The 26,253-nt window shown below is 39.7% G+C and overlaps 1 protein-coding gene and 1 long non-coding RNA gene across 4 annotated transcripts; one reads left to right on the plus strand and one right to left on the minus strand.

The window, feature by feature from the left end:
- The first annotated feature begins 2,142 nt into the window (after nt 1-2,142).
- Nucleotides 2,143-22,349, plus strand: POMK (protein O-mannose kinase). 3 transcript variants are annotated; one of them, XM_081269051.1, is made up of 6 exons: nt 2,143-2,452; nt 2,526-2,575; nt 6,095-6,180; nt 9,455-9,551; nt 11,015-11,317; nt 20,073-22,349. In XM_081269051.1, exons 5-6 carry the CDS (start codon nt 11,036-11,038, stop codon nt 20,841-20,843), a joined length of 1,053 nt encoding a protein of 350 aa, XP_081125177.1. In that variant the 5' UTR covers nt 2,143-2,452; nt 2,526-2,575; nt 6,095-6,180; nt 9,455-9,551; nt 11,015-11,035; the 3' UTR covers nt 20,844-22,349. The 3 variants fall into 3 exon arrangements, with proteins under 3 accessions (XP_081125177.1, XP_081125176.1, XP_081125178.1); XM_081269050.1 differs by lacking the exon at nt 2,526-2,575; XM_081269052.1 differs by lacking the exon at nt 2,526-2,575 and having other exon boundaries at nt 2,143-2,420; nt 9,457-9,551.
- On the minus strand, nt 22,285-25,292 carry LOC308634883. The gene is made up of 2 exons (XR_014019100.1): nt 24,774-25,292; nt 22,285-24,546 (listed from the first exon to the last, which is right to left on the minus strand). It is a non-coding gene; the product is annotated as an uncharacterized lncRNA (long non-coding RNA).
- Between the last annotated feature and the right edge of the window lie 961 nt (nt 25,293-26,253).

Here is a 26,253-nt window from a genome sequence, read left to right on the forward strand (position 1 = left end):
CACACACACAAATAGATAAACACTATAGAAAGAATAAATACACATTTTTAAAAGTTAGATTGGTTCACCACCCTTAGTCATATATTTGTGAATATTCTTTCTTGTCAGTACATGTACATATAGGTCTATAGCATCATTGTTTTATTGTAAAATACACATAATGACTTACTGTTTAACCACTTTTAAGTGTACAGGTCAGTGGTGTTAAGTATGTTCACACTGTTGTTCATCCATCACCACCATCCATCTACAGAACTTCTTCATCTTCCAAAACTGAATCTTTGTACCATTATATAGCATCATTTCCCCCACCCCACCCCCAGTACTGAGGATGAACCCAGGGTCCTGCATATAAACTTGCCATCCTCCTGCCTTAGCCTCCTAAATCACTGGGATTACAAGCCTGGGCATTTAGATGTAATTTAAACATTTTTTAAAAAATATTTTTTGGTTGTCAATGGACCTTTATTTTATTTATATGCAGTACTGAGAATTGAATCCAGTGCCTCATACATACTAGGCAAGTGCTCTACCACTGAGCTACAATCTCAGCCCCAGTTTAAATATTTTTAAAGACTGTGGGAAATATAATTTCCTTCCACAATCCCTATTATACTTTTGGATTTATTTTCTACCTCAAATATTATTTTTCATAATACTCAGATCTCTTGTGTATATTTCCACAGGACAAATTTCCACATGTATTATTTCCACAGGACAGATTCCTAGAAATGGGATTTGCTAGGGCACACAGGAGGAATTAGTACAGGTTCTTCCATTTTACACTGTGTAAGAGGTGGGGAAACAGATTCTGGGCATCTGTAGTATGTGTTACAATTCTTTTTGACAGGCAAAAGTAGCTCTTAGGTGTTTTGTTGTTGTTTTGTTTTCACTGTGCAGGGGATAGAACCCAGGGCCCCACAAAGGATTGTAGTTTTGTTTTTAAATTTTTTAGGTGTTGATGGACCTTTATTTTATTCACTTATTTATATGCGGTGCTGAGAACGGAACCCAGTGCCTCATACATGCTAGACAAGCGCTCTACCATTGAGCCATAACCCCAGCCCCAAAGGATTGTAGTTTTAATATTCATTGTATAGACTTTTAGTACAGGTTCAGTTCTTTTAAACTCACATTGTGTTATTCTCTTAATTTCCAACTTGGAAAACGGGTCAGTATGAGGGTACTACTTTTGTTGGGGAGGATGGTGGGAATTAAACCCAGGGAAGTTTACCAGTGGGTTACATCCCCAGCTCTTTTTTATTTTTTAGAGACAGGGTCTTGCTAAGTTGCCGAGGAGCTCTGAAGTCTTGCTGAGGTTTCTGAGGCTGGCTTCCATCCTGTAATTTTCCTGCCTCAGCCTGGAATCACTGGGATTACAGGTGTGTGCCACTGCACCTGGCTAGATGACATTTCTAATTTAAACAAAAAGTTACATCACTCTATGTCTCATTTTCAATGTTGCAACTTATTCCTTACCCCTATCATTTTCCCACCAAGTGCCAACATTGGTATGGTGTGTTGAGGCTTTTCTACTTTCTCCAAATCTTTAGGCTTGCTTAAGTTGTTATCTGCTGGTCTTTGAATGTGTGAAGCTCAGCTTTATTGCTCTCTGGGGGAATCCCCACAGCCCACAGTGTCCTTTACACCAGTGATTCTCAAATTCCATTGGCATCAGAATTGCCCAGAGGCCTGACCTGGGATGGGGCAAAGAATCTGTAGTTCATAAAATGTGCCGGTGCTGCTGATCTGAGAACCAGACTTTGGAACTACCGCTTTACAGTGAATGTAGATTTTTTTTTAAGTTGTAGATGACACAATACCTTTATTTAATTTATTTATTTTTATGTGGTGCTGAGGATTGAACCCAGTTCCTCACATGTGCTAGGCGAGCGCTCTACCACTGACCCAGCCCTGTGAGTCTAGATCTCACAGGAACCAGCATCATGCTAAGACCAGACTGGGTAAGCAGATGCTCACAAGTTCGGATGTAAGAAAAGCACCTAGGCTGGGCTTAAACTCAGGTTTTGCTCCGCTGGGTCAGTCCTCCGGGTGCATGGTGAACAGTGGACACTAGAGGGCAGCCTCGCGTTCGCCTTTCCAGGGCTGCTTCCGGCCGCGCCGGCGCAGTAGGCTGCGTGCGCGAGGGCGAGAGGCCCTGCGTTTTGCTGGCGTGAGTCCCGGGAAAGTCGGGAAAGAGGCTCTGTTTTGTGCCGGGCCCGCACCTGGCTGGCCAGCGCCTCGGGCCCAGGCTCCGGGTGGACGGGCTCGGACTCAGTACAGCCTCGAGCCGCCCGCTCCGAGGTGTGCCTCACCTGCTGGGCTGTACCGGCTCGCATCGCCCTACACCCCGCTGCTGAAGGCCGGAGGACTCCGCCCCTGACAGGCAGACATCAGTCCTTCCATCTGGCGCTTGTTATGTACAGGTTCGTTTCTGCCAGAGCTGTGTGAAGTGAGACCATATGCTGCTTTTCTTTTCTTTTCGTTTTTTTTTTTTAAAAGCAGAATTTAACTACTTTACTTAGTAATTTTGTGTTCTCCACCCATTGCCTTTACAATGGAACCCAAACGCTAAGTAAGCATCCAGAATATTTAAAATAGTTAATGGACCTTGTGTTTTACCGGAAAATTGGGTTCTGCTCTACATTGTATTGGTTGACACTAATCTGTCACTTCTAGAATTGTATAAAATGTTCTGTAAATTGGTTAAAATTAAGCTGTGACTCTACAGCAGTGGATCCCATCTGTCACCTCCCCTAATTATCAAGATTTTATCAATGACAGAAATCCTTTGTATTTAATTAAATAGTTCCTAAATATTTCCTACCCAACTGACTCCCACATTCCTTATTCCTTAATGTGCAAGATATTTTTCAGGACCAGTAAATCTTAGTGTTTTGTTTGTTTGTTTGTTTTATTTCTAGGACAAAATTCTTATGCCACACTACCTCATTCTAAGCTCTAGGCAGCCTGCTCTAGAAATATACTTCTAAAATTAAAAAGCCAATCAGATATTGAGATGGGCTAAAACCTTCTTTAATAAACTGTCAGTCTCAGTGTCACACACACCCCCATCCCAGTGATCATAGTGAGTTCAATTCAGTTCAGCCCTGAACGTTGCAGGGTTTAAAGGAAGAATGTGGGTTTGAGGCCAAAACTTGTATAGTTTAGTGACCTTGGAGAAGTCACTTCACCTTTGAATCAGTTCTTTATCTGTAAATTAGGAATAACAACACGAATTATATCTACATCACAGAATTGGTTAAAGTTGACACTGTGTAAAAGTCATTTGAATTTTTGGATGAGTGTTTTTGAGGAAGAATTCAGAGTGTGAGGCCTTAGGGATAATTAAAAGGCTATTGATGCATATAAAATACAGAGGCAACAAGAAATGCATTAACAGTGTGCTAAGTAATGTCAAAGGTACAATAGTGATCAGAGATCAAGGGTTATAGAATTTTGTATCTGATGTTGGTAGTTTTTGAGTATGTCAGCTTTCCATTGCTGTAACAAATACCTGAGTTAAATCAATACAAGAAGAGTACAGATTTAGTTTGGCTCACCATTTTGGAAATTTCAGTCTATCGGGGGTTGGCCCTATTGCTTTGGGTCTGTGGTGGGAACAAGTGGTGGAAGAAAGTTCTTTATCTCAATGGCATCCAGGAAGCAAAAAGACACAGGAAAGGACCCAGGGCCAAAATGCCCTCCAAGGTGATTTCCCCGAATGACTTAACTTCCTTTCATTAGGCTCTGCCTCTTCAACGTTCACTTGCAATAGTGCCACAGGCTGGTGACCAACTTGGTCTTTGGGGAAGGGGTATCCAAACCATAGAAGAGTGAAAATGAAGAAAGTGTAGAGAGCAAGATACCAGGTGCTAGAGAATGATAAGCAGATGTGAATTTATAGTCTAGATTCTTCATTTGCACAAATCCCTGGCAAGGAGGTCCAGCAGTTTTAAACTCATCATTGTGATTTTTTTTTATTCTTGTTTTTTATTTTGGGGAAGTACTGAAATCAAACCCAGGGCTTTGTGCATGTTAGGCAAGTGCTTTACCAATGAGCTGCATCTGTAACCCTTTCTTTTTCAATTTTATTTTGAGACAGGATCTTGCTAAGTTGCCCAGGGTGGTCTTGAACTTGGAATCTTTCTGCCTCAACCTCCTGACTAGCTAGAATTACAGATGTGTGCCACTGGCTTACATGTTCTTTTCTTATCCTTTCCTTCCCCAAATTATATAAGCTTCAAGCCCCATAAAACCTGAAGCCATCCTTAGTGACAAGGTAGGATCAGTGGAAGGTTACAGATAAAGGAGAACTTGAAGGTTGAAAGAATTAAAAAAATGGAAAGAGGTGGTGGGTAAGAGACATTAGAAGGCAGATACCATAAAGAGACAAAGAACAGAGTTAATGAGCATGAAAACAGGTGGGACAACACAGTGAATTCATGAAGATGGTGAAGTCAACTGTGATTAGCAGTCATGCTTTCTTATCTAGTGTCTGCTGTGTGCCAGGTGCTGAGGACATGTGGGGAACAGAGCAGGCAGGCAGACCTCTGTAGAACAGTCTTACAGGAACAGATGAGCCAAACCTGGAGCTGCAGCCCCAGAGGGTGCTTTTGAGCTGGAGTGTAGGGCAGGGAAGGGTCTGGAGAGGCGGATAGGGGTTAGAAGGCTGGTGAAGAAACTCAGTTCTAACTACTGAGCTACATCCCCAACCTCTCAGGGAACCTTCTGAAAGTTTGAACTTTTTCCTAAGTGCAAATAGGAGCTGTTGAATGTTTTTAATCCAGAAGAAATTAAATATGTGATTTGGAAGAATCATTATATCTGTCAGAAAGCAACTCTTGCACATATATCTAAGGAGATGTGTTCAAAACTTGTTTCACTAAAACTGCCAGGGCAGGTAGGGACTAGGACTCTGTCTTTAATGATCATTGTGTGACCATCCCCATAGCTCTCGGGAGTTGTTCAAGAGTATAACTCAGCAATGTAGATGTCTATGATATTTAGTATTTCCCAGTATTTAATATATGTATAGCTTTTGAAAAATAAAAAAACTTATAGTGTGATCAGATGATTAAAAATAGTGAACTAGAAGGGACTAGAGTTATAATTCAGTAGTAGAGTGCTTGCCTCACACATGTGAGGCCCTGGGTTTGATCCTCAGCACCACATAAAAATAAATAAAGTAAATATATTTAAAAAATAGTATCCAAAGTACATGTATGAAGACAAAAAAAAAATAAAGTTCTTATTATTATTTTAAAAAAATAGTGAACTGGCAAGATTCAGTGGCTCACGCCTGTAATCCCAGCATCTTGTCGGGGGGGGGAAGCAGGAGATTTACAAGTTCAAAGCCAGCCTCAGCAATTTAGCAAGGCCCTAAGCAACTTTGAGACCCTAGCTCAAAAAGGTCTGGGGATGTAAGTTGGTGGTAAAGTGCCCCTGGGTTCAATCCCCAGTACCAAAAAAAGGTGAACTGGCATTTCATGTACATAAATAAATCTCAGAACCATTGTTGAGTTTAAAAAACATCATTAGTTGCAAATGGATAATACAAGTACACAACCACTGTATAAAGCTTGAAAATGTGTTATTGCTTATGGGTTCATACTTGTGAAAATAGAAAGCATGTGAGAGGATTGCATACACCAGTGGTTCTGAAACGTTAGCATGCGTCCAGATCACCTAGAGGAACTTACTAAAACAGAATTTGTTTCTGTGGTAAATACCTAAGAATTTGCATTTCTCTCAAGTTCCCAGTGAGGTGCTACTATAGACAGGTCCAGGGCCCACAGTTTGAGAATTGCTGATACTTACCAATGTGAGGATAGTGACAGCTGCTTGGGATGGAGTGACTCAAACTGGACAGGTTTCAGAGTGGTTTTAAATGTATATACACTATTTTATTTCTTTCACAAAGTTTGGGCTCAGTTGTAGAATGTGTGCTTAAGCCTCTGAGAGCCCTGGGTTTGTTTCCCAGTATCAAAAACAAAACAAAATATTGGAAACAAATATACATTGTAAATTGGCAAAACCAAATAGATATGCACAGTTTTACTTTTTATTTTTCTCTTGGAACATTTTATTAAAGGAAAAGATCCTATCTGCTGTTTGGAGAATGGATTGTAAAAGAGAAAGAAGGGGGAGACCATGCAGGAAACTCTTGCAGAAGTTCAGGTAAGAGATATTGATGACTTAATACCAGGGCAGAGGTGGCAAGGAAGGGCAAATATGAACAGATTTGAAGAGGTTTGGGTGATAGAATTGGCTATGTGTGCTGATTGGTTGGTTTCAAGTCACCCTGGTTCATGACTTAGTGAGTGGGTAGGTTGTGTGTCCAGAGTAGAAACCCTAGAGAAGGGGCATGGTGAGGACAGGAAAGAGTCTCTGGAGTCAGCTGTTGTCATCCCAGACCTTGAAGAACCTATTAAGTGAAGTGTTTAGGAGAAAAATCAGGGATGCAATATAGACTTAGAAATCATAAATATTTAGAGAGCCACTGAAGCCACAGATGTGGATGAGATGACCTTGGCCAAAGGAATATCACCTGATGCTGCAATTGGCCAGCTCTGGCCTGTTTTTATAAAGCCTAATAGCTAAGAATGCTTTATTTTTTTAAGTATTGTGGGGGTGGTTGGGATCTAATAAGGAATAATATTTCATGATACATGAAAAATATATGAAATTTAGATTCCAGTGTCCATAAATGAATCTTACTGGAACAGAGCCACACACATTTGTTATATTATTTGGAGCTGTTTTCACACTCTGGTGACAGAGTTGAATAATTGTGACAGAGACAGCATAGGACCAGATGTTACCTTGCACCACCTCTCAGTTTACTGCAAATCACAGTGATAGGTTTATTGCTAGACTTTGACTTATAGCTGCTAAGCCTAAATATTTACCATTTGTTACTTTATAAAAAGAAGTTTGCTGCTCCCGGACCTGAGGTCTAAGTTGAGAAACACTTGGTCACTTTAATTATTGTAAAAGAGACTGCAACCTTTTTATCTATTTCTTTTTGTGTACCTTCCAAGAATCAGCTGTAGAGACTAAGACATTAGTAGTAAAAGTTATCATTTCAATTGAAGATCCTGAAGGTGATATGAGGGAATGGACCAGAGAGAAAGATGTGGGCCTGGAAGCTTTATGAGAAGGGTAAGCAAATGATCATCCTGACCATAGACAGGCACACTTGGGAAGGCTGAGGTAGTGGGGTGAGCAAGCAGCTGGCATTATGTCCAGGAGAGGGAAGGTATAGAGTGAAACAGAAGTGGTTCCATAGTCAGGGTTTCCTGGGCGTCTTTAATGACAGCAAGGCTAAGCAAGCAGCGTTTTCCTTTGCCAATTAAGAAAATATATATATTTATGGGCTAGGGTTGTAGCTTAGTGGTAGAGCGCTTACCTTGCATGCGTGAAGTACTGAGTTTGATCTTCAGCACCACATAAGAATAAATAAAATAAAGATATTGTATCCATCTGCAACTAAAAAATATTTAAAAATTTTATATATATGTGTGTGTGTATGTATATATATATACACACATATATATTCAAATTATAGAAGAATAAATTATTTTAAAATTCCCAGATTAGAAAAAGCAGTACTTATGTGCTGGTCCCTCCTACAGCGTCACTGGCTAGGAAATAGAAGGATGGAGTAATCATTCACAGAGCTTGTGAACAGCACAGAAAGAACAGATTAGGGAAAAAGATCAGAAGTACAGTTTGTTATTTTATCTTTTTCAATTGAAACATAATTTAGATACTATAAAAGTTGTCATTTAAAAGTGTACAATTCCTTGATTTTTTAAAGCACATATTTATAAGATTGTGCACCTATCACCACTAAATCCAGAATTTTTTATCTAAAATGAAATCCCATGTTAATTAGTAGCCATTCCTCATCTCCTTGCCCCCCAAACTCTGTGCAATCACGTTTCTGTTTTCTGTCTACATGGAATTGCCTATTCTGGACATTTCATATAAATGAAATCATACAACATGTGGCTTTTTGTGTCTGGCCTCTTTCATTGACCATAATGTCTTTAAGGTTCATCCCTGTTCAAGCAGTAATAGTGCTTTATTCCTTTTTATGGCTGGATAATAATCCATTTATGAATGTGATACATTTTGTTTATCCATTTATTAACTAATTGGAGTCATTTCTATTCTTTGTCTGTTATAAATAATGCTACTTGGGCTGGGGTTGTGGCTCAGTGGTAGAATGCTCGCTTTGCATGTGTGAGACCATGGGTTCGATCCTCAGCACCACATAAAACTAAATAACTGAAATAAAGATATTTAAAATAAAGAAATGATGCTACTATAAACATTTGTGTACAAATATAAACATTTGATGTATGTTTTCAATTCATATAAGTATATTCTGAGCAATGGAATTATTAGGTGATATGGTAAATATGTTTGAAATAGAAATGCTGTATTGTGCTAGGCATAGTAGCACCGCTGGGAAGGCTGAGCCAGGAGGATTGCAGGCTCAAAGCCAGCCTCAGCAACTTAGCAATGCTCTAAGTAACTTAGTGAGACCCTGTCTCAAATAAAAAATAAAAAGGGGCTAGGGATATGGCTTAGTGGTTAAGCATCGCTGGGTTCAAGTCCCAGTACCAAAAAAGAAAAAGACAAAAAGAAATAGTATATTATGCTACATTATTTGCCATAGTGGCTACATTTTACATTCCCACCAGCAATATATGAGGACTACAGTTTTTCTTTAACCTCACAAACATTTCTTATTGCTTGATTTATTTTTATTGTAACCATTCTAGATGTATTTCATAATTCTTTTTTTTTTTTCATTTGCCTTCAAGACAAATGGAATTGAGCATTTTTCATTTGCCTGTTGGAAGGTAGATTTTACTTCCTTAAGGACAAGGTATGAAAGAGCTGTCTTCTGGCTGGCTCCTCTCAGGCCTCTGGGCTTGATATGAATGTTATATCTTCAGAAAGGTCTTCTTGGATTCTTCAGCCATTTATTCTCTATCCTTGAATCCTCATCACAGGATAATGATGAATTTTATTTATCTATTTATTATCTGTCTTTCCTGCCTGATTTTTTCATTAAGCTCTAAGAGGATAGGAACCATGTCTGTTTAATTCACTCGTGTATTTCAAGTGCTCAGTGCAGAGATGGGCCAGTGGACATTACTTAATATGGTGGAAAAAGCAGATTGGAACCAAATAGAGACTGGTGAGGAAATGTGGGGGTCTGCACCCACACAGGCTGACAGGGTTTTGGTGATGCTGGCCAGGTTGTCCAAGGCTTTCCCTGTAGCTCCTGGAGTTTGAAAGTCCAAGAGACATCTGGTCACTAGGAGGGCCTCTAGGAAAGAAGAATGAATCATTTGGACTGCTGTGACTTGTCTGTGTACTTGTCTGAGTTGCAATTTTTCTTTAACAAACCTCCTTTTTTGGTACTTCATGGAAGAGGACTTTCAAACCAGTCCCTGAGACCAACCAGAACACTGTTTGACACAGACAACTGGATGGAGACCTAGCTGGGAGAAGAAAGATGCTTCTGGAAGGTAAAGTTTCATGTCATAGTTGTATCTGGCACAAGTAGCACACAAGGCAATTCTATCACTAGTATCTCTGGACATCCCAGTGCCTATATTCAGCTGACACATAGTAATATGGCTTTATCTGTTGTACTGATGGTCCTCTACTCTGCTTCATACATAGCCTTTGCCTCCAGCATCCTGAGTGACAAGCACTCTGCTCATTGTCTTTTTCCAGGCCTGTTCCCCATCTGGACCCCTCCAACACAGACCCTATAGTGGCTCCATTGCTGGAGTCCATCCCTTCTCAGGGTTACTTATTGCCACTGTCACCTGAGTTCTTTTTCTAATCTTACCACCCTTATTCTAGCTCATAAATTTTTTGATTCTTATCTCAGATCATTTCCAGGTCCTCCTAACTAGTCTCCAAGCCTCCAAGTACCTTTCAAGGAACATCCCAGACTCACCTTTCATATCAGCTCTTTGGGAAAACAATTTGGCATGTTCAGAGTTTGGGGGTTGTGGCTGTGGCTCAGTGGTATAGTGCTCACCTGGCACACATGTGGCACTGGGTTCGATCCTCAGCACCATATAAAAATTAAAAAATAAAGATATTGTGTTCATCTACAATTAAAAATATATATAAAATGTTCAGAGTTTGGGCTGGGGGTGTAACACAGTGGTAGAGTACTCACATAGCATACCCAAGACACTGGGTTCAATCAGTAGAAACACAAATGAAAAAATAAACCATGAACCCCCACCCCCACCCCGCCAGGGTTGAAACCTAGGCCTTGCACATGTTAGGTGAGTGCTCTGCCACTGAGTTACAGCTCCACCTTCTCAAGGGCTTTTGAGTACCTTCCAAGGAACATCCCAGTTTCTTAGCTGGGTTCAAGTGGGCCCGACCTACTAACATACCCCTTTGTCCATCTTCTGCCCCAGCACCACTGCTTTTATTTTACTAAATATTAATGCATATCTACTTAGTGCAAAGTGCTGTAAGACAGAGTCAAAGGCAGACACCTCCCATTCTGCATAATCTAGATGAATCCAAATTTTAACTTAATAAAGAATAATGAGCCAGGTGGCACATGCCTATAATCCCATCAACTTGTGAGGCTGAGGCAGGAGGATTGCAAGTTCAAAACCAGCCTCAGCAACTTAGCAAGAGCCTGTCTCAAAATTTAAAAGGGTCGGGGGTAGGGTTGTGAATTAGAGGTTAAGTGCCCCTGAGTTTAATCCCTGTTGCCAAAAAATTTAGAAAAAGAATAATGATTATGGGGGTGTGGGAAAAGCTGAAATTGAGTGGTTAATATAAGCCTAATGTTCAGTTCCTCTCTTGCTCCTCATGTGACTCCAAAACTTATAGGACCTACGAGTGGGGAGGCATGAGAGAGTGTAGCTACCTTCAGGCCAGTGTCATCAAAACGCTTCATGGAAATTATAGCTGAAAGTGTTATTGCTTCTTGTCTCTTGTTATATTGCAGGAACTGATACAGGATAACAACATGGAAAGGAAAGCCCAGGAGAGCAGGAAAGGTCTGACCCACAGAGAAGTCCCTCGTGTTGTTGGGCTGCTACTCGCCATGGCCCTTATGAATGTGGTCCTTTACCTCTGCTTCGACCGATTTTTCATATCCCCTCAACATTCCACCAAGGACCCTAGATATTGTCCATATGGTTACTTCAAAATGGGGCAGATGAAAAACTGTTCACCCTGGCTGTCCTGTGAGGAGCTGAGGACAGAAGTAAGACAGTTGAAGCGTATTGGGGAAGGAGCCGTGAAGAGAGTGAGTACATGGTTTTCTTCTGCATTATCACTTGTGTCAGCTCTTTGGGAGAACAATTTGGCTTTCTGGGCTAAGACTCATAAAAGGAAGTGGATGTAGTGGCACCTGCCTCTAGTCCTAGCACTTGGGAGGTTGAGTCAGAAGGATCACTTAAGCTCAGGAGTTCGAGGCTAGTCTGGGCCACATAGGAGATCCTGTCTTAAAGATCCATAAAGGCTCTTTATATCTGTCTTTGAGCCCCAAAATCTCATATCTGGGATTTTAATTTTAAAAGAAGAAAAGAATCTGAAGGAAGGAAAAAAAGCTAAATGCATAAAGGAGTACTATACTAGTGGAAAACTAGGACCAACAATTTTAGGAGAACAATTAGTTAAATTATGGTCCAACCACTTAATGGAATATTCTATAGCTATTTAAATGTAGTTAGGATTACTCATGTAGCAACAGGAAGAAAATCTTAAGAAATTAGAATAAATTTAAAAAAAATCATTTCAGTAATGAAAAAAGAAAAAGAAAATAAGTTAAAAAAAAGGAAGATTTAGAATTGTGTAGTGTGTTATTTTCAACTGCAAAATTAAATGTTTTTGTGGAAAAATGCAAAAGTGGCAGAAATTGTGTAAGACAAAGGGGGAATTATGAGCAGTTTTTTCTTGATTTTTAAACCATGATGGTATTACTGATTTTTTTAAAGTTATACTTAAGACACAATACCTTTATTTTGTTTATTTTTATGTGATGCTGAGGATCAAACCCAGGGCCTCGCACGTGCTAGTCGAGCGCTCTACGGTTGAGCCACAACCCCAGCTCGGTATTATTGATTTTTAAAATTTTCTTTTATTTGAAAGAGATATCAAGGAGTCAATTCAGTTTTCATATAGAAACTCCAAGATCTTTGTCCCATTGATAACCAGTGTATGCTACACTCTATATGGTTGTCATTTCTGTGGAAGCTGAGTCTACCAGTATGCAGTCAGTGGTTTTAGAAGACAATTAAAGATTGTTGAATGAAGAAAGTTTTTTGTGAATTTGCAACAGGTAAAAGGCAGGGAGAGATCAGGAAATGCACCTACAAAGCTGCAGTTTGATAAATGGCTAGTGAGGATGCCATGGTTTCCTCCTGAATATAGATGGAGGCATCTTAAAGGAAGGAGTTAGGGAGAAGGGGAAGGAATTTATAGAAAGTACTTTATATATTGTAGGTGCCATGGGTAGAGTGGTGAAAGAGACAAAGACACTGATTTCTTTTTTAGTTGGAAAGTCAGATACTAAGAAAAATAAGAAAGTTACATTATGATGTGTTAAGAAGACAAAACAGGCAAAGAAGTGATGTGCTTGTCATTCTAGGTCTTTAGGGGAGGACATTGGCCAGAGCAATGGGAGACCATGATGAGAGTGTGGGCATCTGGGGAAGAGGCCCCATTCCTCTGTGCAGGGAACATTCCTGGTTGTTCAAGGAGCAGGAAGGAACCTAGTGTGACCAGAGAGCAGGAAGAGAAAAAGAGGTCCGTGAGGTCTGAGAAGGGTCAAATTGGGAACCAGGTTATGCCAGGCCTCACAGAACTTTGAGAACCACTGGAAAAATTTTAGTAGAGAAATTTATTTTGTAAAGGGATTATCTTAGCTGCTATGTGAAGAGTGGATGAAAGGTGGCAAAGGTGGAAGACTGGTAAGGCTTTTTTGCATGTGAGGGATAGTTATGGCTTAACATGAGTGTTAGTAACAGAAATAGAAATCAGTGGATTCTGGACATATTTTCAAGGTATTAACAATAGGATTTTCTAATTGACTGGATGTGGGGTATGAGAGAATGAAGAGATTCTATGTGTCTGAGATGGACATGTGAATTCTGGTGTGAGACATCCAGGTGGGGGTGTGGGCAGTTAGATGTGCAAGCCCAGCATTATGGATGAGGTCTGAGAGAATATAAATTTGAGACTCAATATTATTTATATGCATTTGAAAGTATTAGAATGTGGAAAAAATCACCAAAGAAGGGATATAGATAGAAAAGAGGACATAAAACCAGCTCATTTCTATCTTCTTCAAAGAGATGTCCTTGAAAGCTGGTACAGTGGTGTATGCTTATAATCCCAGTTACTTGGGATGTTGAGACAGGGGCATCACAAGTTTGAGGCCAGCCCCTGCAGTTTAGGAAGATTCTGTCACAAAATGGATGTAGCTCAGTGGTAGAGTGCTAGCATGCATGAGGCCATGGGTTCATCCCCAGTACTGGAGGGAAAATGTACATACTAAGAGGTGACCTTGAATGTGTTGTGTCTGTGGTTGTAATTGTTCAGAGCATTTTTGGAATTTGTTGGAATTGCTTCTTTCCTCCCAGGGAATATGATTTTGATGATGGCAAGTTATTATCATTTGTAGATAGACAGATTTAATTTTAGGGAGTCACAAATCATGTTCATCCAAATATGAAATTTAGTATTATGGCTAAGAAGCCTAAGCACTATCATTTTATTAAAGTGAAATGTGACTATCCAGGCATGATGGCACACCCCTGTAATCCCAGCTACTCAGGAGGCTGAGGCAGGAAGATTGTAACTTAAAAGCTAACTTTATTTTGACCTTGTTTCAAAATAAAAGTAAAGTGTAAACAAAATGCCATTATATTCTTTTGTTGGGTTTTTCTTTAGCTGACACTTCCCTCCTTCAGGACAAAATATTTTGAACACTTGGGTATTAATAGTGTTGGTCAGGAGCCTTGTCTGCCTTCTCCCCTGTCAGAGCCTCAGGATCTGTGCAGTTTGGCACAGAGGAGAGTATCAGTATCCTGAATATAGTCACTTATTGGAATAGCTGTGGGTAACTCAATTCCATTCCATCTCAATGCCCCACCTCCTCTCCATATGGAAGGAACAGGTTTTTCAGTAGGAATTTCTTTCTTTTTTTACAGTCTGCACGTTGTATCCAGGGCCTCATGCATGCTAGGCAAGTGCTTTATGACTGAACTATATCTCAATCTCATCCCCTTCAGTGGGATTTCTAAAGTCAAAATTCTTGACATCTCATTCTGACCTCCACCTCCTCTTCTAACTCTCTTGATCCAGCAGTTCCTCAATTCCATGGAGAATTTCAGAGTATCCATCTCATGCTTTTTTACTTTATGACACCCCTCCTGTCTCTACCTCCTGATTCCCCTAGCAGAGATTCCACGGGTTTTTATTTTCATCATTCTTTTACAAAGAGTTGGAACAACTCCATTACATCTGTCTCTATCATGCCTGGCTGCTCTTGAAACCCAACTCTGCTCTTGGACTTGAGCAACTGTACTAGAGTAAGAGAGAAATCCCACAATCACGTAATTTAAATGCACCATGACAAACTTCAGGTAAGCACAGAGAACTATCCTTGGAAATTTCATTCCCAATCTCTGAGAAGTTTTTCCTCAAACATTCCCATCCTTTGCCTTATCCAATGATCTTGTTTTATGAGATATGAAACCAGAAACCATCCAAAGGGAATATCTTCATTCTACTTCCACCAGATCTATAAACCAGCAGCTCAGCTCTCATTCCTAATTCCCAAGGTTCCAAGTAATTTAAGTGATTCCCTGCATTGTCAGCCTTCCCACTCTGAACATCATTACTGTTGGTATACAAACACTCTCTTTAAAAAACAAAGTCCTGTTCCCTTGATTCCCCAGCCCTCTGTAGCTCCTGTCCTTTCTCTACTTCCATCATAGAAAGCTGCTCTAACTCTATTTCCACCTCCCTTGCTCTCACTCTTTCATCCTCTTCCAGTGTGTCTTCAAAACACCATCACTCTAGGGAATCTTCTCTTATTGAGGGACCAGGTCGTGTCAGTTCTATTTTCAGAATATGTCCCAGTGTGCTCAACAGAATCTGTCCACAGACTCCCCTCTTGCCATCTAACATCTAAAAGCTTACGCTTTTGCCGACTACTATATCCAGTTGTGTTCTAGACATATTGGATCATGCCATTTTTCTTCCTTAAAACCCATTTGGTGGCTTCCTGTTGTCCCTTGGGGGGAAAAATTAACCTTTTAATTATCCCTCTTGCTCCACCCTCCCTGCTGTGGATCCTTCCTCCCTCCCAGAACTCTTACCAGGATTCTCACTCCTTGTCTTGTAGTCTTTCCTTTGTTCCTTGTTTAAACCAAGCCCTTTCTTATGGGTCTTTCTCTGCCTGAAGCTCTGCCACTCCCCAGCCCAGTACTGGAGATAGGCATTGGACTCAGTGATGCTCTGCCAGCGAGTCACATCCCCAACCTTTCTACTTTGAGAGGGGTTCTTAATAAACTGCCCAAGCTGGCCTCAAATTTGTGATCTTCCTGCCTTAGCCTCCTGAGTAGCTGGGATTAGAGATGTGTGCCACCACTCCCAGAGTTCTGTTACTTTTCTAACAGGAATTCCCTCCCTGATGACCCTAAGTCCCACCCTTACCATATCTTCTCGTTCTCATTTATCTTGTTTTTGTTTGTGTCTCTTATAAATGTGTAAGTCCCCTGAGAGCACAGAAGGTGGGTCCAGAGCATCTAGCCATACCTTATTGTATCTAGGACACATTTGGGGGGGCAGAGCACAAAAACTCTTTAATTGAATTCTCAGTACATAAAATATTGATTTAATCTCAGATAGTTTCCTCAATATATACAAACTGTGCCACTCCCTTGTCTTCCCCAGACTTTTTTTTTTTTTTTTGCTTGTTTTTGGAATGGCCAGGGGCATTATATCCTCTACCTGTAGCAATTTGTAGCTTTGCCCATAAACTATAGTAACCTGTTTATGGTAGGCAGGTTGGCCTATTGCTTTTTCTTTATTCCTTTTTTTCTTAATTATAAAAGCAGTATATTCAAGTATTTAATAGGAGGCAAAGTAGAAAGTTAAAGTTTCCTTTTCCTTCCTCTTGCTCTCTCTGTCCTCAGTCTTATTCCCTGGGAATAACAGTTGGCGGTTCATCCATTTTGGGTTTTTAAACCTAAGATTACATTGAAAGACCCAAGCTGGGTGTGATGGTGCATGCTTATAATCTCAGCTACCTGGAGCCTGAGGCAGGAGGATCACAAGTTTGAGGCTAGCCTGGGTAACTTAGACCCTGTCTCAAAATAAAAAATGAAAAGGACTGATGTAGCTCAGTGGTAGAACACCCCTGGGTTCAATACCTATTGCCACAACAAACAAACAAACAAAAACAAGAAGGGTCTCTGCTTTCATGGCCCCTGTACTCCCTTCAGTCTGTTAAAACAATAGACCAGATTATTAAATTATAAGTCAAATATGGGTTGTTTTTTCCCCCTTAAAATCCTCCAGTGAATTACTTTCTCACTCTGAAAAAGTAAGAGTCCAAAGTCCCCTCCTTTTTATTTATTTATTTATTTATTTTTTGGTTTGCTACTGGGGATTTTAAACAGAGGGGTTTTTACACTGTGCCATATCCCTATCCCTTTTTATTTTTTATTTTGAGACAGGGTCTTGCTAAGTTGCTGCGGCTGGGCTTGTACTTGGCAGTCCTCCTGCCTCAGCCTCCCAAATTGCTGGGATCACAGGTGTGTGCCACCCCATCTGGCAAAGTTCTTTCAGTAAAGCCTTACAATATCTGCTCCCTTTCACTAAACTTTTACCTACTCCTTTATGCCTTGCCCTTCCCACTCTAGCAGCCCAGCCTTTCTGTGCTGAGAGTCTGTGGCTGTACTTCCCTACAGGACATCTGGCCCTGATGTTTTCTGCCTAGGATGAAGTTTTTCCCTATATCAAAATGGCCCATTCCCTTATCTCTTTCAATTTGTTGCTCAGACACCCCAGCAAGACCTTCCCGAGCCCTATTTTAAAATTGCAAACACTTCCCTGTTTTATTCTAAAACACATTTCACCTGATAATATACTTTATATGTTTCCTATTTATTTTATTGCCTACCTCCTGTAGTAGAATGTAAATTTTATCATTGCAGTTATGTCAGTGTTTTTCCAGCAGTGCTGGGGTATGAACCCAGGGCCCCCACATGGTAGGCATGCTAGGTTCTACCACTGAGCTAGATAGAACCCCAATTTTTTTTTTCTTTGACATAAATTCTCCCCCTCCCCCCCCATTTCCTTTCTGGGGATTGAACTCAGAGGTGCTCTTTACCACTAGCTACATCTCCAGACCTTTCTGGTTTTATTTTTAAACTTAAAGACGGAGTCTCACTAAGTTGCTAAGGGTATCCCTAAGTTGCTGAGCCTGGGTTTGAACTTGTGATCCTCCTGACTCAGCCTCCCAAGTCATTGGGATTATATGTGCATGCCACCTCACCTGATTGACATAAATTATTGTTAAATGAACGAAGACACATTTGACTACAGTTAAATTCTTTGCTTTATGAAAAGACTACATGACCTATGTTCTATATCTTTTACATTTATATTAAAGGATCACATGGGTGGTATAAGAAGTTCCTAGTAATAAATAAGGGACAGGCAAATAGCCCTATAGAAGAATTGGATGAAGGACAATGACCAGACTTTTTATAGTAAATATATAGAAATGCTGATACAGATGAAAAATGCTCCCAGGCACCATGGCACCTATCTGTAATCTCAGCAACTTGAGAGGCTAAGGCAGAATGATCACAAGTTGGAGGATAATTTAAACACCTGGAGGGTTTCCTGTGGATCATGAGAATGAAAGCAGATGTACATGAAAGTGTTTATAAACTTTAAGATGCTGCATCCATGTTAGTTATGTTAGGTGGATTCATGCTCAGAGTGGGTGTTTTTGGAACCTATATCTGTCAACTCAGCAAGATCCCCTCTCAACCAAAAAAACAAAAAGGGCAGAAGATGTAGCTTTGTGGTAGAGTGCCCCTGGGTTCAATCCCCAGTACTGAGTAAAGAGAGAGAGAGAGAGAGAAAGAAAATATTTTTCTGTATTTGATTTTTTTTATACCAAGAAGACTATTTATGATTATTTTTACAATTAAATAAAAGATGAACACATTGCTGTTGTCTCCAAATATAATTGTTTTAGAAAGTGATAAAAAATAACTAGAGATTGCTAGGAAATGATTCGTAAAATCCAGGATTTGCAGATTTAAATTTTTTTATTCTTTTTAGTTACATATAATTATAGAATGTATTTTGGCAAATGATTTGCATATTTTTAACACTAGAGGTTTTAGATATCTGTGAATCATCCCAAAGACTAATAATATTTATTAACAAATAACTTTAATTTATCTGAGGCACAAAAATGAATATGACATAATTGAGGATTCAGGAGGAAATCAGTTGGGGCCCGGTCTGCCTCTTCCATGATTTATTGTTGAACATAAGGTAGCAGCTTCCTTAAGGTGAAATTTGTTTTTGTATGAAAATGGGCCTTGAAAACCAAAACCAAGCCAGGCACAATGGCACATGCCTGTAATCCCTGTTACTTGGAAGAATGAGTAGCAGGAAACCAAATTCAGGATCAGCCTAGGTAACTTAGTGAGACCCTATCTCAGGAAAAAAAAAAAAAAAAAAAAAAGGCAAGAGGATTTAGCTGAGTGTTAAAGTGTTTGCATAGTATGTGGGAGGCTCTGGGTTTCATCCCAGTACTACAAAACAAAAAAATAAAACAACCAAACAATAACAACAACAACAACAAAACCTACCAAAGCCATCTGTCAGCACTAGTCATGACCATGCACAATAGGTCCAAAGAAGTGATGGATCTTAGCCAGGCAAGTGCAGGCCTGTAATCCCAGCAGCTCGGGAGGCTAAGGCAAGAGAATTATGAATTCAAAGCCAGACTCAGCGACCTAGTGAGGCCCTAAGTTAACTCAATGAGACCCTGTCTCTAAATAAAATATAAAAAAGGCTAGGGATGTGGCTCAGTGTTTAAGTGCCCCTGGGTTCAATCCCTGGTACCGAAAAGAAAAAAAAAAAAAAGAAAGAAAGAAAGAAAAAAAAGTGATGGATCTTAACAAAGTATTATTTTTATTTTTTATTAGAGTCAAAATATCAAATTCAGTGGTAATACAAATCTATGGAGTGTTTATTTGAAAATTTTATAAATTCATCAAAGTTTTACTGAATGTAGCAGCCAGAGTAAAAATGACTTTTTTCCCCCAATAGAAAAGATCCATAATGAAATTTCTTGTTTATGGGGGTTTGAGGTCTTGAAAGATTTCTCTTTTGAAGGTGAAGGGTTAGTTTTTTTTTTCCCCCATTAAAATCCCTCTCTCCTTAAATCCAAAAGAAATATTTGAGATCCTTTAGTCCACTTCCATTTTATGTAGTGTTTCCGAGTCTTAATCTTTTGAATTATAGAAGTAATGTATGTTTGTTTTGAAAGAATTGGAAAATACCAAAAGATATAAAGTACAAAAAGCACCCTTTGTGCTACAGTAAGTTGGAACTGGCAGGCAGTTGGCTGCCCCAGGTCTTTACACAGGCAGCCTCTCCTCCTGGGCCTTGCATTCCCCTTTTCCAACATGTGTGCTGCAAGTCCTGACCATCCTCTAAGACCAACTTCCAGGAACCTTCCAGAGTCATCTCCAGCTGGCTCTCACATCCAGACCACAGTCAGTCCCTCCTGCTGAAATTTTATGCACTAATTTGTTGTTCACCTTCTTGCATGTTATATGTTTGTTCAAAGTGAGTCTTTACAACTAGACAAAGTGCAACTCTAGGACTGCAAAGACTGGGTTCTTGTCTCATTCATTTGTCTTCTGTGCCACACCTGTTAAACAGAAAGTATTTTTCTTTCTTGTCTCACTTTAGGTGGAAGGGTTAGGTTTGATGTTCTTCTGGCTTTGTTTCAGGTCTTTCTGTCTGAGTGGAAGGAACGCAAAGTTGCGCTCTCACGGCTCACCAGTCTGGAAATGAGAGATGATTTCCTCTATGGACTACAGATGCTGAAATCTCTACAAAGCAAACACATTGTCACACTGCTTGGCTATTGTGAGGAAGACAACACTATTCTTACTGAATATCACCCCTTAGGTTCCTTGAGCAACCTGGAAGAAACACTAAACCTTTCAAAGTACCAAAATGTGAATACATGGCAGCACAGGCTGCAGCTGGCCATGGATTATGTTGGTGTCATTAACTACCTGCACCACAGCCCCCTGGGCACGCTGGTCATGTGTGACTCTAATGACCTGCCCAAGACACTATCTCAGTATCTGCTAACAAGTAACTTCAGCATTGTGGCAAATGATTTAGATGCCTTACCCCTGGTGAACCACAGCTCTGGGACATTTGTGAAATGTGGCCACAGGGAGCTTCATGGGGATTTTATAGCTCCTGAGCAATTATGGCCTTATGGAGAGGACATACCTTTTCATGATGATCTCATGCCCTCATATGATGAGAAGATTGATATCTGGAAGATTCCAGATGTTTCCAGTTTCCTTTTGGGGCACGTTGAGGGTAGTGATATGGTTCGATTCCATTTGTTTGATATTCATAAGGCCTGTAAGAGCCAGAATCCTGCAGAAAGACCCACTGCTCAGGATATTCTGGATACTTATCAAAAGGTTTTGAATTTACTCAGAGATACTGTGATGTCTCAGACAAGAGAAATGTTATAAAAATCAGTGCAGCCATTGAAGGGTGGGGTTTGAGGACCGAATGGAAGTTATAGAAGTTCTACTCTGATGGTGGTTTTTTGTGTAAGCCCTATGGTTTTTTGTTTGTTTGTTTGTTTATTCAGCTATGTGGCTTTTTTCTATATCCACTTGGCCTTTTTGGGGTTTTTTTTTTTTTTGGTCATTTTTTTCTGTGGTACCTGGGAATGAACCCATGGCCTCACACATGGTAGGCAAGCACTCTACCACTGAGCTACATCCCCAGCTCTTTTTAGTTTTTGAGACGGGGTCTCAGTTAATTGCTGAGGCTGGCCTTGAACTTGAGATCCTCCTGCCTCCGCCTCTGGAGTAGCTGGAATTATAGGTGTGCACATCAGTGCCTGGCTTCATCTGCACATTTGAGTGTGTTCTACCTCTCCTGGCAACTGGATGGAGGTTTTAATTAAGAGCTAACTGGGTCTGATTTAAAGCTGGCTTCATCTTTCTGAGGCCATTTGCTTCCTGGCTGAGATGCAGAAAAATAGTGATCTACTCATATTTGAAGGAAGTAATAAAAGTGTAGCTATAAAGAGGTTCTATTGTCCCTAATAACTGAATTTATGAGCTTATGAGAAATATATAGGCAGAAGATTTTTAACCGGCAGTATATGAAAAAGACAGTGATTCTTCAAATAATGGTTTCTCTATATAGTTTAAAAAATGGCATTGAAGAAAAAATGTTTATAGCAGCACAATTCACAATATCTAAATTATGGAATCAACCCAGATGCCCATCAATAGACGAATGGATTAAGAAATTATTGTATATATGTATATACAATGGAGTTCTACTCAGCCATTAAAAAAATGTAATTATGGCATTTGCCAGTAAATGGATGGAAATGGAGAATATCATGCTAAGTTAACTAGCCAAACTCAGAAACTTAAGGTCAAATGTTTTCTTTTATTTATGGAATCTAGAGTAAAATAAAGGAAAGGGGAGGGAAGGATAAGAGTACATAAAGAACCAGTCAAATACAAATTAATAGATGAGTGAAAGGAAGTCCAGTAGAAGGAGAAGGGGAGAGGGTAGGGAAAAGGGGAAGAGAAATGGGAGGATCATGAACTGAAATCAATTTCCATGATGTATGAGTTTGTCAGGTCTAGTTATACTATGTATAGCCATAAAGCTCTAACTTTAAAAAAAAAAAGAAAAGAATTTAAAAATGGCATTGAGGGTTAGGGGTATAGCTCAGTGGCAGAGCACATGCCTAGCATTTGTGAAGTCCTGGGGTTGATCCCCAGCACCAAAAAAAAAAAAAAAAAAAAAGGATTTAACATATGGGGTATCCAGAGTGTTTGTGGTCTGTTCACATGGCATTAATGTGAATCATTTAAATCACTGATTTAAATGATTTCTCTATGAAGCTTCTTGTGTTACCCCATTCCAATGAGATTTTGTTTGTTGTGTTTTCGTACCAGCGATTGAATACAGCTTAACCACTGACCACATCTCCAACCTTTTTTTTTTTTTAATATTTTATTTTGAGACAGGGTCTTGCTAAGTTACTTAGGGTCTCACCAAGTAGCTGAGTATGATTTTGAACTCAAGATCCTCCTGCCTCAGCCTCCTGAGCTGCTGGGATTACAGTTGTGTGCCACTGCACCTGGCTCCAATGAGTTTTTTAAAAAAGAACTGTTACAGCATACTCTTTGTAATTTGGAATGGATAAAAATATTTAGAAAAGAAAATTGAGGCAAACAATAGCTATGTTACTGGGCTTTAGAAGGTGCTTTTAAGTTTCTATTTATTAGGTTTTCCACGCCCAAAATTTGTGGTGAGCATTTTACATCAGCAAGTGTTCCTCATTACCGCACAGTATCAAGCCATCCCACTTGGGTTGCATGGCTGAATCCTTCAAAAAGTTCTTTCCTATGACACTGTCAGCCTCATTTGTAGGGGTTGAGGATTTGGTGTGTATTAATGATCACTAACAAGATGGCTAAAGCTGGTGGTCAGAATCGTAGATGTTCTGCATTAGACTCTGCCTTCGCCTGACTCAAACAGGCATCAGAATCACCGGAAGGCACAAGCTGGGTCCCCATAGCTTCTGACTCATTAGGTTTGAGCATTCATAACTGGTTCCCAGTAAAGCTCATGGTGCTGGTCTGGGGACTACATTTTGAGAAGCCCTACCCTGAGCTGTCAAGGAGGCACCACAGAGTAGGATAGCAGTATTATCAACATTGTTCCCTATTGCTGGTGGATTGGCCTGTGCTTGGTGAGAGAATATGCTTGCCCACATTCTCTGATGTCACTCTGAAGCTCAGTGGGCACTCCCTTCACCCTGGATTTATTTTGTTACAATAACTCCATTGTTGGGATAATATCAAGTATTGGTGAGGATATGAAGAAACTAGAGTCCTCATAATGTTGCTCATGGGACAAGAGCATGGTACAGGATCTTGGGAAAATAGTCTATTAGTTCCACAAAAAGTTTAAAATACAGTTACCACATGACCCAGCATGGGTATACCACATGTATACCCAAGAGATATATACATCCACACAAAAGGCACATGTCAACATTGTCCATAGATATTCATAGTGCAATTATTCACACAATAAAAGGTAATAAAAACCCAAATGTCCATTAGTCAATGAATAAACAAAATATAGTATATCCATACAATGGATTATTATTCAGCCTTAATGAAGTTCTAGGCATGGTGGCACATTCCTATACTTCTAGCTACTTGGGACTGAGGCAGGAGAATTGCAAATGTAAGGTCAGCTTGGTAAATTAGTGAAACATTGTCTCAAAATTTTAAAATCTAAGAAAGGTCTAGTGATATAACTGAGTGGTACAATGCCCCTGGGTTCAATCCCCAGTACTACAAAACAAAAACAAAAGGAATGAAGTTCTAATGCATGCTATAATATGGATGGACCTTGAAAACATACTAAATGAAGGAAGTTACTCACAAAAGACTGCCTATCATGATTCTATTCATATGAAATGTCCAAAATAGGAAAATCCATAGAAACAGTATTTGCTAGAGGGTAGTAGGGAGTTGGGGTGGAAGAATGACTTATACCAGGTACAGAGTTTTTTGGTAGTGATGAAAATGCTCTGAAATTACATAGTAGTGATGTTTGTACAACTCTGAATATATGAAGTACCACTGAATTGTTTTTTAAGAAAGGGCAAATTTTATGGTATGTGAATTATGTCTCAATAAAACTTATTTTAAAAATATTCTCCACAATGCCATGTATGTATACTTTAGAAGCCTTTCACTTGATGTAGGCTGTTAATATGTGGAATTAATTATTTGCTCTTACCCTATTCATGTTGTATTTTCATTTGAGGGCTTTTTTTAAGCATTTTGGTGAAAAACTGTCAGTTTTAAAATAATTTGTTTTTAATAGGACAGGAAAGCTGAAATAAACATCATGGTTCAAGAGAAAAAACATTGTACTAGGATTAGAAGATCTAAGTTATCCTAGCTCTGATCTCTGACAACTCAGACACATCCGATCTCTGTCATGAAAATTTGGAAGTAATTTGTGCTTTCCTTTCCCAAGTTTCTCTGATGCTTTATGATGCCACAGCCAGACAGGGCCATTGCCTGTCATGGTTCAATCTTCAGTTTGGGTTTGGACACAATTAATTATCAATAGAACTGCAAAAATCAAAAGAGGAAGTCGTCATCTAACTAAAACCTTGATGGGCTAGGGGATAGGAAAGGTAGCAGAATACAACAGTCACTAATATGGCATTATGTAAAAATGTGAATATGTAACAGATGTGATTCTGCAATCTGTATTTGGGGTGAAAATGGGAGTTCAAAACACAGTTTGAGTCAAATGTATGAAAGATGATATATCATGAGCTATGTAATGCTTTAAATAATCAGTAAAAAAAAATTTTGACAAGTTAAAAATAAAACCTTGATGGGGAATTCAGTGTTACGTGGCTTGCTCAATGGAAGTTCAGTGGAAGTATCAGAAGAAATAGATGAGGGGAGCCATTCTCAAAGCACAAACAAATATCCAGTGCTCTCCCTGCTTACCTCATTCCAAGTGATTAAAAAAAAGATTGCTGGACATGGTGGTGCACACCAGTAATCCCAGCGGTTTGGGAGGCTGAGGCAGGAGGATTGTGAGTTCAAAGCCACCCTCAGCAAGAGTGAGGTGCTAAGCAACTCAGGGAGACCCTGTCTCTAAATAAAATACAAAATAGGGCTGGGACTGTGGTTCAGTGGTTGAGTGCCACTGAGATCAGTTCCTAGTACCTTAAAAAAAATCATCACCACTATATGATTTGTTCTGTAATTACATTTTCTCACAGGAGGCTATAAATAATCATGGTATCATTCAGCACAAGCAGAAACCTGGTAGTTCCCCAAATGAGGCACACATAGGTGGGGGTGAAAGCCTTACCTCATATAACTCTCCATAGAAAAGGTCTTTTATAGTGATACACACACACACACACACACACACACACACACACACATATGTATATATATATATTATTTATTTTTTTTGGAAAGGGCAATAAACTGAATGTTTTGTTTTGTTTTTGGTACGGGGGCTGCAACCCAGGACCTCAAGCCCGAGGCCTCCACCTGAACCCAAATGGAAAGGTCCTGCAGTGGAATCTGAGCAGGCCCCATCCCAGGGGATACAGCCCTTTCCCTGTATTTTTAAAGTTAATTTTGCTTGTTTGGGGGAATCACTATTGTCATATGATTTAACCACATAAGTAAATTAAAATGTGGAATCATGTATTTCTGTGTTTTTGTAGTAATTCCCCCACTCGCCTTTTGGTGATGCTGGACATGAAACCCAGGGCCTCCCACATGTTAAGCACATGTTCTACCACTGAGTTACATCCCAAGTCCAACTTTGGTAATATTTTGTGAGGACAAACAGAATGAAGAAAAATAATTTAGATTTTTTTGGAGCTGTAGTTTACAATCAAAACTCTAATAAAGCAGTTAGCAAGAGTACTCCATCCAGGGGTTGGGGTTGGGGTTGTGACTCGGTGGTAGAGTTCTTGGCTCACATGTGTGAGGCACTGGGTTTGATTCTCAGAATCACATATTAACACATGAATAAGATAAAGGTCCATCAACAACTAAAAAAAAAAAAAAAAGAGTACTGCGTCCAGTTGGCCATGGTGGCATTTGCCTTTAAGCCCAGCAACTTGGGGAGGCTGAGATGAGGATCACAAGATTGAAGGCCAGTCTCAGCAACTTATCAAGACCCTGTCTCAAAAAATAAAAAGGGAAGCTGGGGTTGTAGCTCAGTGGTAGAGCTCCTGCCTAGTATGTGTGATGTGTGAGGCACAGTGTTCAACCCTCAGCACCACATTAAAAAACAAATAAATGAAAGTATTGTGTTCATCTACAACTAAAAAAATAA

The sequence above is a fragment of the Spermophilus citellus genome (assembly GCF_964194105.1).
Source record: "Spermophilus citellus genome assembly, chromosome: 16".
Lineage (NCBI taxonomy): Eukaryota > Metazoa > Chordata > Mammalia > Rodentia > Sciuridae > Spermophilus > Spermophilus citellus.